The sequence below is a fragment of the Temnothorax curvispinosus genome, unplaced genomic scaffold (genome assembly GCF_003070985.1).
Source record: "Temnothorax curvispinosus isolate PA1 unplaced genomic scaffold, ASM307098v1 QBEX01000258.1, whole genome shotgun sequence".
NCBI classification, from domain to species: domain Eukaryota; kingdom Metazoa; phylum Arthropoda; class Insecta; order Hymenoptera; family Formicidae; genus Temnothorax; species Temnothorax curvispinosus.
Window position 1 is genome coordinate 859,618 of NW_020210038.1, and position 13,821 is coordinate 873,438.

Sequence of the window (13,821 nt, forward strand, 5' to 3'; positions counted from 1 at the left end):
AAGCGGGGTGACAGTTCGAAACACGAAAATCGCGGAGAACACCGCGCACGGGGTTTACAGGAAACGACGCTACTAAAGAGACGCATAATTATCATAGTTACGCGCAGTTATGGCGGGCGCCGAATTGTTAAAATGTTGAGCAGCGAGGAATTCTGGACGGGCTCAAAACCAGCTCGTGAATTTAGGAAATTCAAGCTACACGGACACACGCGAAAAGAACTCGACGAAATTAATCACCACCAACTAAAATAGCTGAACTGCGTGACATAGTTGCATCTCTCTCTCTTTCTCCTCCTCTCAGCGGAATATAAAACTATTTTGCGAGGATGTTTTATATAATTTACATTATATCTTCGTAATATATGTATATTAACATACGCGTTAATATTCTATTCTACGTTAATATTCTTTTAAGAACTTGCGTTCGAATTAATTCCGACATTCTGATCTCACTTTATTATATTTTGTAACGATAAAACGGCATTTTATTTTAAAAAAGATAAGTTTATATCTGAATAGATTATTATTACTTAATATGTGTGGGTCTAAAGAATTTTTTTTTTCTTATGAAATATCACATGCTTGTTCGTGTCACCAGAAATGTTTCTCGCTTCGCAACGTCAAGTATTTCGGCCGGGCGTGCTGCAATCGATTTGAAATTTTGACAAGCAAGATTTAGCAACAAACGCGCGTTCGCACATACCAGCACTTTGATCGCAACTGAGACCAACTATTTGATGAATGGTCGCACGTCGAGGCAGCTCAAGCCCGGCTTATAATATCGCGGAAAGTATGCGCTCTATGCGCCAAACCTTGCGGCCAACTAAATATTTGGCCGCACTGCCGGTGGATCTGCTAAAATTGTCCGGTATCCCACCGCTCATCCTCAAAATAGTTAACAATAATCGATAGACCCGCTATTTTGAAACAAAGTGGTGACAATGCATTGCTGCGAAATTGCAAAAGACGCGGCGCGTTCCACTGATCTACTGCCGTTGTTAATAACAATAGAGCACCTACGCTTAAGCAAAATATTCAATTATTTTTAATAAATAATAAATAAATATACCTACATATAGTTTGAATAAATATAGTAAATTATTTTATTAAATAATAGAATTATATAAATTATTTTATTATTTTAGGTGCCAGATTTGTCTCTTTTTTTTATAAACAGAGAAATGAATAATTTCTTTGCTTTTTCCTTATCCTAGATTTTGGACGAGTTTCTTTGGGCACGTCAAGTTTCGCGAGCGTATGTTCGGACACCAGGCCCGGTGTTTAATATTTACTATGCGGGCCACGTTACAGTAGTTACGACACGATGGATCGGAGTAATAATACGGCCGGCACGCCGGTACGCTCAGTCATATTTCATACTCTTAATACAGTTCCAACGTAATATTACTTCGTTCCCCCGGGACACGGGCGTCTCTTTTCCGGGTCCTGAAAGTCGCCAATAATTTTACGTAATCGCTTCAACTTCCGGCGCATCTCGTTTCCGCGGAAACGCTTCTTCTTAATACGCGATCTGTATATAGGTTCGGCATTAGCGCAACGACGATCAGCGATATTGCTATGGAATTACTGGAAAAAACAGGCGTAGATTGTTTTCACATTAAACGATTAATGAATGACTTCTAATCTCAGAACACGAGATGTTATATGCTGATCGTGTATTTATGGAACTTTGACGTTATTATGGGCCAAATCCTTTTAGTGACACAAGTCGACACAAACATCGTTCTATCCTTCTTGGCATTCAGTGAATAACAAAGACAGAACGATACTTGTGTCGACTTGTGTCACTAAAAGTAATTGGCCTTATATGAGAAATCGAAGTGTTGTAACACTGATATAATTCCAAAAATCTTGAAAGAACATTTTTAAAGAGCGTTAAATGAAAATCAAAGCGATTTAATTAATTATTATTCCAAATATTGTAAATATCTCTAAACTACAATTTATTTTTATAAGAAATACGATTACCGAAAATTAGTTTTTATTGCATGCCATTATTGAATTTGTCATAAATTATCATAAACTTATAATAAAATAATATATTATTTTGTTAAAAAAAAACTCGTCAAAAACATTAAAAAACTTAAAACTTTTTTTTATTGATATTTTTAAATAAAATAATTTTACTCGAAAAATTTGTTTATATCCCTATTATTTAAAAAAAAACTGAATGTGTACATTTAAATTAAACACATTGACAAAATTACAAATTAATTTTGTGCACAATTATAATGATATGTATTATAGAATGGCAACATATGCGTCCACAGCGAATGCATCTTCAATAAGGATCGATTCAAAGATAAAACGGATTAAAGTAAATAAATAATTTATTGTTTTATTATCTACATGCAATTAATGTTTTCAATCCAACACGGTATATCTGGCCACCTGCTAATGCACGCGAGGATTAATGGAATCGTGGGGCCATCTTCATTATCATTCGAAATCATTTCGACAAAAATGTACTTCTTTGTCGGTAGAATCGACTCATCATTTATAATATAATTATACTACAGAAATAAAAATTTCGCAGCAATGCGTATATTACGAGCTTATTCATAAGACATTCGCATAATAACAATAAATCACGAATTTAATATTGCGTTAGAAACTATAATTGTTCGGATATTTATATTGACAGTCGAAAAATTCAAATCTCGTGTGTCCGACAGTCAGTAAAGTCTATACACTCTGCACTCTTCAGTTATCTCCGAGCCCAACGGGGACGGGAAGCCCACTTGAGAGAGAGTCACGAAAATATTTACTCTAATTTACTCGGGACTGTGTTTGTCTTTAAAAATTGTTAAATACCTCGTCCTCGTCGGTGCCGTAAAGTCGATCGCGAATATGGACCACGTGGACCAGTCCGCGGAATCTGACCGGCTCCGTTCTTTCCGCGCGACTTCTCCGCGCCGGATAAGGCGGAGCCGGTCGGACCAGTGCCCTAATTCTAATCTAATCGCCTCTCCTTTCACTCGAGATCACGTTCGGCAGCCGATCGATTTCGTAACCTCCGCAGTGCTATCGACCCCCTGCGAACTTATCGCCAACGACGTCGGCTCACGGCTGTTTGTCCGAACGTCGTTATCGCGGACGCACGAGCCCTCGCGCGTTATCGGGGATTGCCCAAGTGCCCCAAGTCCCCTGCAACGAGGACCCCCCATCGCCACGCCCGGGACCCGGAATTTCTTGACGGCATGCGGTAGCAATCCTTAGAATTTAGATCAGCGTGCGAGTCCCACGAGGCAACAGCGACCAACAATGTTCTCTTGGAGGAACGTCATCTCCGTCATCTCGCAGAAGTTCGCGAGAAAGCTGCATGTGTCGAAAATCAGGTGAGCGTGTGTTCTTCTGTCAGACTCGTGTGAACAATTTTTTTTTTTAATTTGAGAGAATACAATAAGAACGTCTTACAATTATAGTATATGCAAAAGATACTTATTACGGCATATAGAATCCTTAAATGTTGGACAACAAATATTAAACGTATATTTAACATGTTGGCTGCCACAATGTATTGTTTTTATAATGTATATCTTGAAAAAATTACCTATATAAATAATAAATAAAGATCGCCCCATTGTTCTTGAAATGTTTTACGGGTCTAAAGGAAATTCACAGTGATGATGAAACTGAGCCATTGAGTTTTAGTTAAGAATCTGACGAACGTGTCAGAGAACAGCTCTAACGAATCAGACAAAACAATCAGATGGTATAACAAAATGGCATTTGAATTTCATCTGCTCCTTTTATTATATTTTGGATCTTGTCGGTTGCAGGCAAGAAGCTGTGATCATAGACGGGACGAAAATAGCGGAAGAAATTCAAGAGGAATTAAAGATGGTTGTAGATACTTGTACAAATGCGGGGAATAAGAGGCCAAAGCTGGTGGCGATATTAGTGGGAAACCATCCACCCAGCAAGGCATACGTCGGCAGGAAAATGAAAGCAGCAAAGTTGATAGGTAATTCCATTTTTACCCTCAGCGAACAGGCAGTTTCCACCGCAAAACTCGCGTGCTAATCTTATTTATCTAATCGTCAGGAATCGAGAGTTACACCATTCATTTGGGAGAGAATATAACGCAAGCGGATCTTCTTAAGGAAATCGACAGCCTCAACAGAGATTCGTCCGTCGATGGCGTTCTGGTGCAATTACCGTTGCCGAAGGGCATGAATGAGAAAGAAGTGTGTCAAGCGATAATTCCTAAAAAAGACGTGGACGGCTTTCACTTGGAGAACCTTGGTAATCTGACATTGGACAACAGCAGTGTCATACCAGCCACTGCCTTAGCTGTCAAGGAATTAGTACTTAGAAGCAAAATCGAGACTTTTGGAAAGAACGCCGTAGTTGTGGGTAGATCGAAACATGTCGGGCTGCCTATCGCACTATTACTTCATGCCGATGGCAAAGGTGATTGACTTATCAATTTACTAACAAAATTTAGCCACACCAAAGTCATATCAGAGACAACATATTCTGACGCCATAGACCTTTCAAATTGTATCACTGCTGCAGCATTATTTAAATTCTTGCGACTGTTTTATTTCGTAATGTCGGGCTGCCTATCATCGGGCATTTAATTAATTTAGTTAATTTCTTTTATTCCTCTCTACCAATTCATGGCTTCTTTGTCAATTCATCCTCTTTTTTTAATAAGAAAACTCACAGATTAAAATCTTAATGCGCAAGTACTCACATGAATTTCATCAAACGTTATATTGTTATCCTTGATTTTTCAAACTAACCGTACGTCCCATTTTCAGGCGAAACGGGTGCGCTGGACATGACAACGACAATCTGTCATCGTCACACACCTCACACGGAGCTGGAAAAGTACACGAAGCTGGCGGATCTGGTCGTGGTAGCGGCCGGGGTTCCTGGCTTGATTACCAAGGAGATGATAAAGCCAGGCGCTTGTGTAATCGACGTGGGTATCACCAGGGTGAAAACGGCAGACGGCAAGTATCGTCTTGTGGGAGACGTGGATTACGACAGCGTGAAGGAGGTCGCCGGGCATATCACGCCGGTTCCCGGCGGCGTAGGCCCCATGACGGTGGCAATGCTGATGAAGAATACAGTTACGGCTGCTATGAGGAATCAGGAAAGCACAAAGCAATCCGACCGTTTAGAAGACAAGGCGTTTGTATATTGACACACGGCAATAGCTTGTTGTAGGATCTCTAATTGATGATTGATAGATGTATTGTATTTTGTAATATGTTAACAAAGTATTATTCTTGCGAAAATAATTATATGTAAAACTGCAGTTTATTAATTAATTTAAGAAATGTTACCAGCTCATAATAATATATACCATTTGTATTAAAAAGAAGAAAATTGTACAAATAAAATTTATTTTATATGCGCTTTATCGGGGTCTTTGTTATTTTTGTCTATTTTTAAAGTGTAATATTTTTGCACAAGTACCTGCTAACTTTATAAATAAATAAAAAGCATAAATTTTTATTGAGAAAACTATTTTGGAAGTGCTTCAAGACCTAGAAATATTAGCTTCAGGCTCCAGAAATGTAGATCCGCTACTGTCTCCTGTTATCTCGGATAGCGCGAGAGCATAAATCTATTGTGTAACGAACATGACGAACATCTCCGTTCTGTAATTTTCCATGCATGTTCGCCGAACGCCAGCTCAATATTATGTCACATTAAATCGCGTCTCTTCTACTTCTGTGTTTTTCCAAAAATTTTTGAAAGTCACAAGTGGGGTTAGTTCGTCGACGTGTCATGCGACCTTTCGTCCGACCCGTCCGACTGGCGAATAACATAAATGTCAATAAATAATGATACTTTTGAATGCTATCCGTTTCGTCAAACAAAGCGAGAGAATCATTCGTTCGAAGAGAATCGGCTTGACAGTCTGCAATTATCCGAGGGCATTGATATCGAGTACCGTCGAAATGAGTAAACCCAAAGTTTTGATTACACGACCAGATATACCCGCTGCGGGCTTGAATTTGCTGCGTAAACGGTGAGTTACATTTGATTTAAATTATTATCATCTTATTTTTTAAATTTTTTCATTAATACAATACACGGCTATTTGATTTTTTGTATCGTACAATTTTATGTCATGAAAGAAATGCAGCAAGTTCAATAACAAATACATATTTCATGTATATAAACACATATTTATAATTTAATTGGGTTGTCAGAGCATGCCATTATCTTAACAGAGCGTTTGTTTTGTCACAGATATCACCTTATAATATGGGAGAAACCTGAGCCAATACCACGCTATGAATTATTATCCAAGATCCGTGGAGTAGACGCTGTGTTCTGTGTGCTGACGGATGAGATAGATAACGAGGTTCTAAACTATGCAGGCCCACAGTTAAAAGTCGTGGCAACGATGTCAGTAGGCGTGGACCATCTAGACATAAGCAATTTGCGAAACAGAAACATTAAAATCGGTTATACTCCAAACGTCCTGACTGAGAGCACTGCGGAGCTGATAATAGCTCTTTTATTAGCCACATCAAGGAACGTGATACATGCAAACTTAGCAGTTCACAGGTATATAAAGATGTGTCATAAAATGACAGTGCTTAAGGTACATTGAAACTGAATATATTATTGTGGTTATTACAGTGGCCATTGGACGACAGCTTGGTCACCCGTATGGATGTGCGGCCCAGGACTGGCAGGGAAAACCGTAGGAATCGTCGGTTTAGGTAGAATTGGCTTCAGGGTCGCAGAGATAATTAAAAGTTTTAATGTTGCCAAGATACTGTACACTAGCAGAACTGAGAAACCGGAAGCGTCCAAATTTGGTGGTGAAAAAGTCGATTTTTCCGTTTTACTCAAGAACAGCGACTTTGTCATAGCAACTGTGGAATTGTCGTCACAAACGAGATACATGTTTAACGCTTGGGCCTTCAGCGAAATGAAGAACACGGCTATATTCGTGAATGCTAGCCGCGGGCTAGTTGTGGATCAAGTTGCGCTGATCGACGCCTTAAGGACTAAGACAATCGCAGCAGCTGGTTTAGACGTCACATCACCAGAACCGCTGCCGTCAAATTCTGATCTTTTAACTCTGAATAATTGTGGTACGTATGTCAATACAAACTCATATCAGAGATTGTACAGGATGTTAGTCGAGATGTTAGTTGAATATGCAATGATATTAATCTGCGTTTGTGTCCTTTTAGTGATCCTGCCTCACATAGGAAGCGCTACCGTAGAAACTAGAAACGAAATGGCCAGTATCACAGCGAAAAATATTATAGCTGTCTTAGATGGAAATCCAGAATTGATGCCTGCAGAATATGTAAAGTCTTAACATTGCTAAATGATGAACATTGCTATAATCATGAGGAATTCCCGATAATCATATTGTAATATACATTTTTCAGTCTAAGATAAACTTACGTAATTTATATTCAATGATTTTATACATGTAAATATAATGCAACGTATATAATTTATTTATGAGTATATCATGTAAGTAATATCAGTTAAAAATCAGTCTTTCACAGTTTCTTAAAAGTACAAATTAATATGTAATAAATTAATTTTTGAAGCAACGTTTATACATAATTATAAATATACTCCCTCCATTTGAGCCTCTATTATCGTAATATCTTTAATAGCAATAAAACTTGTTCGTATGTAGTAAAATGTAGAGCCGAAGTCGTGGCGGCTTTCACTTGACTCGGCACCAAGCCTTTGAATAGACCTCGCACACCCTCCTCTTTTACCGTCACCCTCAAGCAGTCTACTAATCCGTTGCATTGGAAGAACTTGCCGAATCCTTTACGACCGTGCTGGAAACCCTGTATCTGCAATCTCTTTCTAGCGAGATCGAACGGATACACGATTGTTTTAGCGATCAATCCAGCGGTGCTACCAGATAACATGGAATTATAGATATTGATATCGGTGCCGGTGGTGTATTTCTTATAGAAATCTGTGAAGAATCCGTAGAACGCAAATTGCAGACCGGTGTGTGGAGCAATTTGCAGCAAAGTCGGTAGTAGACCGGAAAAGAAGGCCCTCGGTGATTCCTGCCGAAGAATCGAACTGAAAAAAAGAGACAAAATTATATGTTACTCAAATGTAAAAAGAATAATACTATATAAGGAGATCTCTACACGTCTACACTAGTAAATAAAATACTGTAGATTTCCATTATTAAAAAGTAAATTAAAGTAAATTTTCTGTAATTTGCCTGCAAGAATGTAACACTCCTTTGTACACTCGATGATTACTCGATTGGGCTACTAATCTAGTTCTCACAGTGTCGAAGGGAAACGAAACGGTCGTCGCCACGCTGCCAGCACCAGCACCGGCGATGAAATGCGTCGTGTGATGCCATTCTTCAATTTGTGGAACTCGTTGCAACATTTTCGTGAATATGTTATAGGAATAAAACTGCACACACAAATAGTATATATTGTTAGAAGCGTAGAATATATAAAGTCTTATATAAACTGCGATTAAATCATTGAATAAATTTTTTGTTTGGCACCTGAACCATCCCGTAGACAGTCGAGAGAAATTGTGCAGGTACGTGACCCTTCCATAATGCGGTAGGTCCTTCTTCTCTTAAAATTAGCAGGAAAGCTTGCGGCATAGATCTATATTTGCTAACGTGATCCTTCGAAATTGGTTCAACTTGCAACTGCGATATCAAAATACTAGTTTATTGATTGCAAGACTGGAGAAAGATACGTTAAAGTACGCTTTATCATGTGACACGATTTACTTGAAATCTAATCTTTATGACGTCCAAAGGTTGACATAGAAATCTCGTTATAAATCCACTGGCAGCGCCTGCAATTGCATGATCTGAGTTTGGCTCAGTGGTTTTTTGTATCGAAAAGCCCATAGTCACTCTGATGTATATGCGATTATTTATTCATGTAAACACCAATCTAATATAATCAATCTAATATAATCTATGAAATATAAGATCATAGTGCGACCTTATACCAGGTACCAGATAATAGCGTCTCTAACGTCAATAAAACGTCATTAAGACGTCTTTAGACGTCATCCTGCTACCTGGGACAGTACGTGTTGGCGATTCTATTTCGACTAGACTTGCATAATTAAATAAATTAAAGAACGAACATCAACGAGAAATAAATACAGTCACAATTCACAGTCGCATTTATGTCAAGCTCGTGAAATACACTTGTAAGAAGCTCGAGACTGAAACCTCGTGTGCTCCTGGACCCACATGCTTTGCCGATCAGCTGATTCCAGCTGACGTAATCTCAACCTACCCTAACGTTACCTATCTTCACTTAGTTTTGAAAAAAAAACCGCGTAAGCTACGGTTGATTGCGAGAATCTCGTCTCGTAGGAATTTCTGGTTGTCGCAAAAGTGCGCGATATAAAAACCGATGATGAAATCGCTCGTGTGCTACTTGTTTTGCGTGGCGATTATCGGTTTTGCAATCGCATTGCCGACAAGCAGAACTTCCGTCAACGTGATACATCCCGTCGTGCCTGATATAGGTAAACGCGGATGCATTCGGAGTTGAGAGCATTAGATTTTATTTAAAAAAATGTCGATGCGATGGAAACTGCATGTTCTGCGTGTTAGAATAACAAAATAAAAATTACAAAAATTTCCTTTACAGTTAGAACAACGAATCAAGACTTGTTACGGCTCTACGAATCGTCGCAGGATCCAGAAGTCCGTCCCGGTTTGTTCGAGGGAGATATAGCTGTGACCAGCGAGGTACGCCGCGTTCTCCTTTTTTCCATTCTACATTTCTTATAATACATTTCATATCATTTCTGCGTAGTATTTCGATTACTGGCGCGTCGGTTTACGCTGGGACGTTTTTCCGGACAAACTGTGGGAAAATAGGACAGTTCCTTACGTAATCAGCGCTCTGTATGGTATGTATTATAGTAAGTTTTTTTTAAATGAAATTTAATGTTGCATTCAACATCCGAAAGCAATAGGGAATATGTGGAATAAGAAAGGAGTAACATATACGACCGTTTTCAGATACAGCGGACTACGTGAAAATATATAAAGCCGTAACATATATAAATTACATGACATGTATAAAGTTCGTTCCATGGGACGGTAAAGCCAAGGACTTCTTGCTGATTTGGCCGATAATATACCCCAAAGGGTGAATATTGTAAAGCAGATGTTGCAGCATTTTCGTTGCGAAAAGAAAAAGAGAATTCATTCCTTCTGCCTCGTGAAATTAATCCACAGGTGCTGGTCATTCGTGGGGAAATTCGGTGGAGCTCAGATACTCTCCCTGGAACCGCCGGATGAAAAGGGGTCGAATTGCTTGGAAAACGAAGGGAGAGCGATACACGAGTTGATGCACGCCCTCGGTTTCTTCCACGAGCACAGTCGCGCCGACAGAGACATGTATATAGACATACATTACGAAAATATCATTCCTGGTAAGTTAACATTCATAAATTACATAATTGCAACACAAAAATCCATATAATTATATTGCATATATTTAAAAAATACATAACTATATATTTTGAATTACATAGACGATATTCTGCCTTTCTTTATCCATCGCTTTTTTTTATTATTAGGATTTCGATCCAACTTCAACAAGCAATCGCCGGAGAACGCCACGTATAGCTACGAATACGGATATGATAGTATAATGCATTACGGAAGCCATTTCTTCAGCGCGGACCCTACGAAACCGACTCTAACGCCGAAAATACCCGGCGTCGCAATCGGCCAGCGAAAAGCGATGAGCAAAATCGACTGTCTGAAGCTGAACGATCTCTACGGATGTTTAGACAAACCGGAAGAAGCACGAATATATCACAATATTTGCAAAACGTTAGGATTGTAAATTTATACCCATAACTGATAATTTATAGATACAATATTATTAAATGTAATTTTTGAGGTGATAGAGGACTAAACTTACAGAGGTGAAGAAATACGAATTGATACACAATCTACTTTATAATTTATTATAAAAGTATTTATATCATAACATTTTAAGGCTCCTGTTCACTCATTTGTCATCTTGAATTGATAACGTTAGAAAATATATCATGAAAATTCTTGCAACGAATAAAAAATATTGTTTGTAATCGATAGAACAGATTTTTAAAATATACCGAAAACTTTCCCTCTAAAATGTAAGTTTTTATAGATTTATTAATTACCCAATGTACAAACAAAATATACAAAATGTAAAAACCAAATCTACAAAACTTTTTTTTTTTTTTTTTTTTTTTTTTTTTTAGGTAATTTGGTTTTATGCATTGGGCAATCAACAGATGACGGTATGAAAGCAATAGTATTTACAGTTCAAGGGCCTGAATACAGTCTACATACAACAGATTTAATCATGTGAATGCAGAAAATCCATTGAAGTCTGTGATGAGCCTCATCCGTTAATTGTCAAAGAGATGGTGGATGATTGTATAAAGGGCGATGTTTATATATACTGTAACGAAATTTAGCAAGTACTAAAACGAAAAATAACACTGTACGTTGCAAAAATAATTTCACTATCATTCATGGGGTTCACAATTTTACACGAATGACGCTGTATATACTATCAATGTAAACCAGGGGCCTTAATCCAGTTACGAATATTTTTTTCTCGCTCAATATTTTGCTTGCAACTTGAATAAATTCAAATTTTGCCACTTTGCACGAACAATATCATGGAATGTATCAGGTTCAGCTGTTCCTTATAGTTGCCATCATTTTGCCATCCAGTATTGCCACCATCTTGATCTTAGTATATATTCTGCAATTTTAAATTTATACACAAATATTAAGATTTAATTTTGGTTTTTTTCAATTTCGTAGAAATAGCAACTTAAATATCAGTTCTTCTTAGAGGTAAAACCGTATGTATAATCACAGTGATATCATATACCGGTATCATCACGTTATAATAGTTATTTGTGTAACAAGTGAGGTAAGATGAAAATTCCCGGGTGCGGAGTTTACGCACGAGCCGAAGGCGAGTGCGGTAACCCCACCCGGGAATTTTCATCTTTACACACGGCTTACACTCCCTATTTTATGTTGCAAGTGCCTGGAAAGTGGTCTATCACGCACGCGTAGCGTGCGTAATGGGGCACTTTCCATGCACGTGTTGCATAAAAACCTTTAATGTTTATTAGCTTTTATTAATTACAAAAACTTACTTATATCTAACTTGCATAATCCATTTGCAACGTCCTTTGCGCAATTATCCCATTTGCATTAATCTCATCTGCATTGATCTTCTTCAAATAAAAAATGCTGAATATTTCTAAACATAATAAATATGAGGACTCCAAATAGAGACTTTTGTCGTCATTCTTTTTCCTGCCAGAGATGAATTTTTAGGAGTCTATAGTATTGCCATCATCTTGATCTTTCACGGTATATATTCTGTAATTTTAAATTTATACATAAATATCAAGATTTAATTTTGAGATTTTTGCAATCGTAGAAATAGCAACTTAAAGATCAGTTCTTCTTAGAGGTAAAAACGTTGTGTATAATCACAGTGATATCATATACCGGTATCATCACGTTACAAAAACTTTTAATGTTGGCTTTTATTAATTACAAAAACTTACTTATATCTAACTTGCATAATCGTAACGTCCTTGCACAAATATTCCATGACTTTTGTCGTCATTCTTTTTCACGCCACACAGAGATAACTTTTCAGGAGTTTTCTTAATCCAGTACTCGCGTCTTTCATGTTTAGGCCGGAGTTGAATTTTCAACCTTTAAGATTTCCTCTTAGGTTGGAAAATACCCAAAAACTACATAGAACAAGATCTGGGCTGTATAATGAACGTCGCGTAAAAGAGTCACGGTCGGTCTCGCTCCGCGTGTACTTGGCGCGAGACACTACCGTGTCTCTTGATAGTCCAACCGTCCATCCATGTCGTAGAGCTCTTGTCCAGCAATGCAAAGTCTGGCATTATTTTGCAGAAGAAACTATTTTTTTTCCTGATTCTCTAATCGTTCATCTGCTTTCTGCAGATGGATATATAAAATATTGGCGAAGTGTGTTTCGTTACAAACTGTTCCTCGATTGGTGCACGATCCTGTAAAATCGAGGAAAATTAGGCAAGCGTACACGCATCAGTATTAAGGCTACGGTCAACGTGACGCTACAAATGCTTTGGAGCGTTCTTCTTCTCTTTCTTTCTTCATTGAAAGAAAAGAGAAGAGGAATGCTTCGAAGCATTTGTAGCGTCACGTTGACCGTAGCCTAAATCTATTGAAATGTGCATCGACATATTTATTTTAAAGATTAAGACAGTGTCGGAAACTTAGAGAAACGGCTCCAGACAGTATTGTGTGGATTCCGAAGGCAAGTTCCCTCTTTACTTTACCTCCCACAAGCATTCATGCTCCAGCGAGATACGAGCTGGAGGCATGCCAAAATGAGAGGTTAAATATTGACATCTCAGGCAATTGCACATAATTAAATAGACGATTTTGAGTTTTGAGGAACAGATAGTCGTTCTTCGCTCTCAAGTTCTTAACGAGATCGCAGCACAATTCGAGGATTTTCTATTTCGTATCGAACTAAACCACGTGGCGGCTTCGAGCCTCGAGAAGGAACGCGGTTAGAAACGGCGGGATTCAACGATCGCGAATTCGATGAATCACACGTGCGAGGAATAACCGACGAGGCGGCGCGATCTTAAAAGCTTTATGTACAAGCGGAAATAAGTGCGTAGACAAATTACAAATTACGAAAAAATAAGACGAGAAGAAATATCTTACCCGTGTAGCTCGATATAGCTACCTGCGTCGTCAGCGATGAAATGGAAGGATTGAAGGAACGCCGA

General features: G+C 38.2%; 4 protein-coding genes and 1 long non-coding RNA gene across 9 annotated transcripts; 3 read left to right on the plus strand and 2 right to left on the minus strand.

The window, feature by feature from the left end:
* The first annotated feature begins 2,753 nt into the window (after positions 1–2,753).
* Positions 2,754–5,306, plus strand: LOC112451621 (bifunctional methylenetetrahydrofolate dehydrogenase/cyclohydrolase, mitochondrial). Its single transcript, XM_025011359.1, has 4 exons — positions 2,754–3,359; positions 3,804–3,988; positions 4,069–4,437; positions 4,791–5,306. The coding sequence occupies exons 1-4, from the start codon at positions 3,286–3,288 to the stop codon at positions 5,177–5,179; spliced, it is 1,017 nt and encodes a 338-aa protein (XP_024867127.1). The 5' UTR covers positions 2,754–3,285; the 3' UTR covers positions 5,180–5,306.
* A 261-nt stretch (positions 5,307–5,567) lies between these two features.
* On the plus strand, positions 5,568–7,469 carry LOC112451615 (glyoxylate reductase/hydroxypyruvate reductase). The gene is made up of 4 exons (XM_025011345.1): positions 5,568–6,013; positions 6,238–6,558; positions 6,634–7,094; positions 7,197–7,469. Exons 1-4 carry the CDS (start codon positions 5,826–5,828, stop codon positions 7,325–7,327), a joined length of 1,101 nt encoding a protein of 366 aa, XP_024867113.1. The 5' UTR covers positions 5,568–5,825; the 3' UTR covers positions 7,328–7,469.
* Positions 7,470–7,591: 122 nt separating this feature from the next.
* Positions 7,592–9,239, minus strand: LOC112451623 (mitochondrial thiamine pyrophosphate carrier). Of its 4 annotated transcripts, XM_025011378.1 has the most exons (5): positions 9,121–9,239; positions 8,753–9,051; positions 8,516–8,668; positions 8,216–8,418; positions 7,592–8,067 (listed from the first exon to the last, which is right to left on the minus strand). In XM_025011378.1, the coding sequence occupies exons 2-5, from the start codon at positions 8,873–8,875 to the stop codon at positions 7,617–7,619; spliced, it is 930 nt and encodes a 309-aa protein (XP_024867146.1). In that variant the 5' UTR covers positions 8,876–9,051; positions 9,121–9,239; the 3' UTR covers positions 7,592–7,616. The 4 variants fall into 4 exon arrangements, with proteins under 4 accessions (XP_024867146.1, XP_024867142.1, XP_024867155.1 ...); XM_025011374.1 differs by having other exon boundaries at positions 8,753–9,239; XM_025011387.1 differs by lacking the exon at positions 8,753–9,051 and having other exon boundaries at positions 9,052–9,238.
* A 69-nt stretch (positions 9,240–9,308) lies between these two features.
* Positions 9,309–11,146, plus strand: LOC112451642 (low choriolytic enzyme). Its single transcript, XM_025011406.1, has 6 exons — positions 9,309–9,510; positions 9,636–9,736; positions 9,804–9,900; positions 10,013–10,142; positions 10,232–10,428; positions 10,576–11,146. Exons 1-6 carry the CDS (start codon positions 9,396–9,398, stop codon positions 10,845–10,847), a joined length of 912 nt encoding a protein of 303 aa, XP_024867174.1. The 5' UTR covers positions 9,309–9,395; the 3' UTR covers positions 10,848–11,146.
* Positions 11,147–11,248: 102 nt separating this feature from the next.
* On the minus strand, positions 11,249–13,806 carry LOC112451651. 2 transcript variants are annotated; one of them, XR_003040398.1, is made up of 4 exons: positions 13,757–13,806; positions 12,589–13,068; positions 12,169–12,397; positions 11,249–11,762 (listed from the first exon to the last, which is right to left on the minus strand). It is a non-coding gene; the product is annotated as an uncharacterized LOC112451651 (long non-coding RNA). The 2 variants fall into 2 exon arrangements; XR_003040399.1 differs by lacking the exon at positions 13,757–13,806 and adding an exon at positions 13,360–13,750.
* Positions 13,807–13,821: the final 15 nt, after the last annotated feature.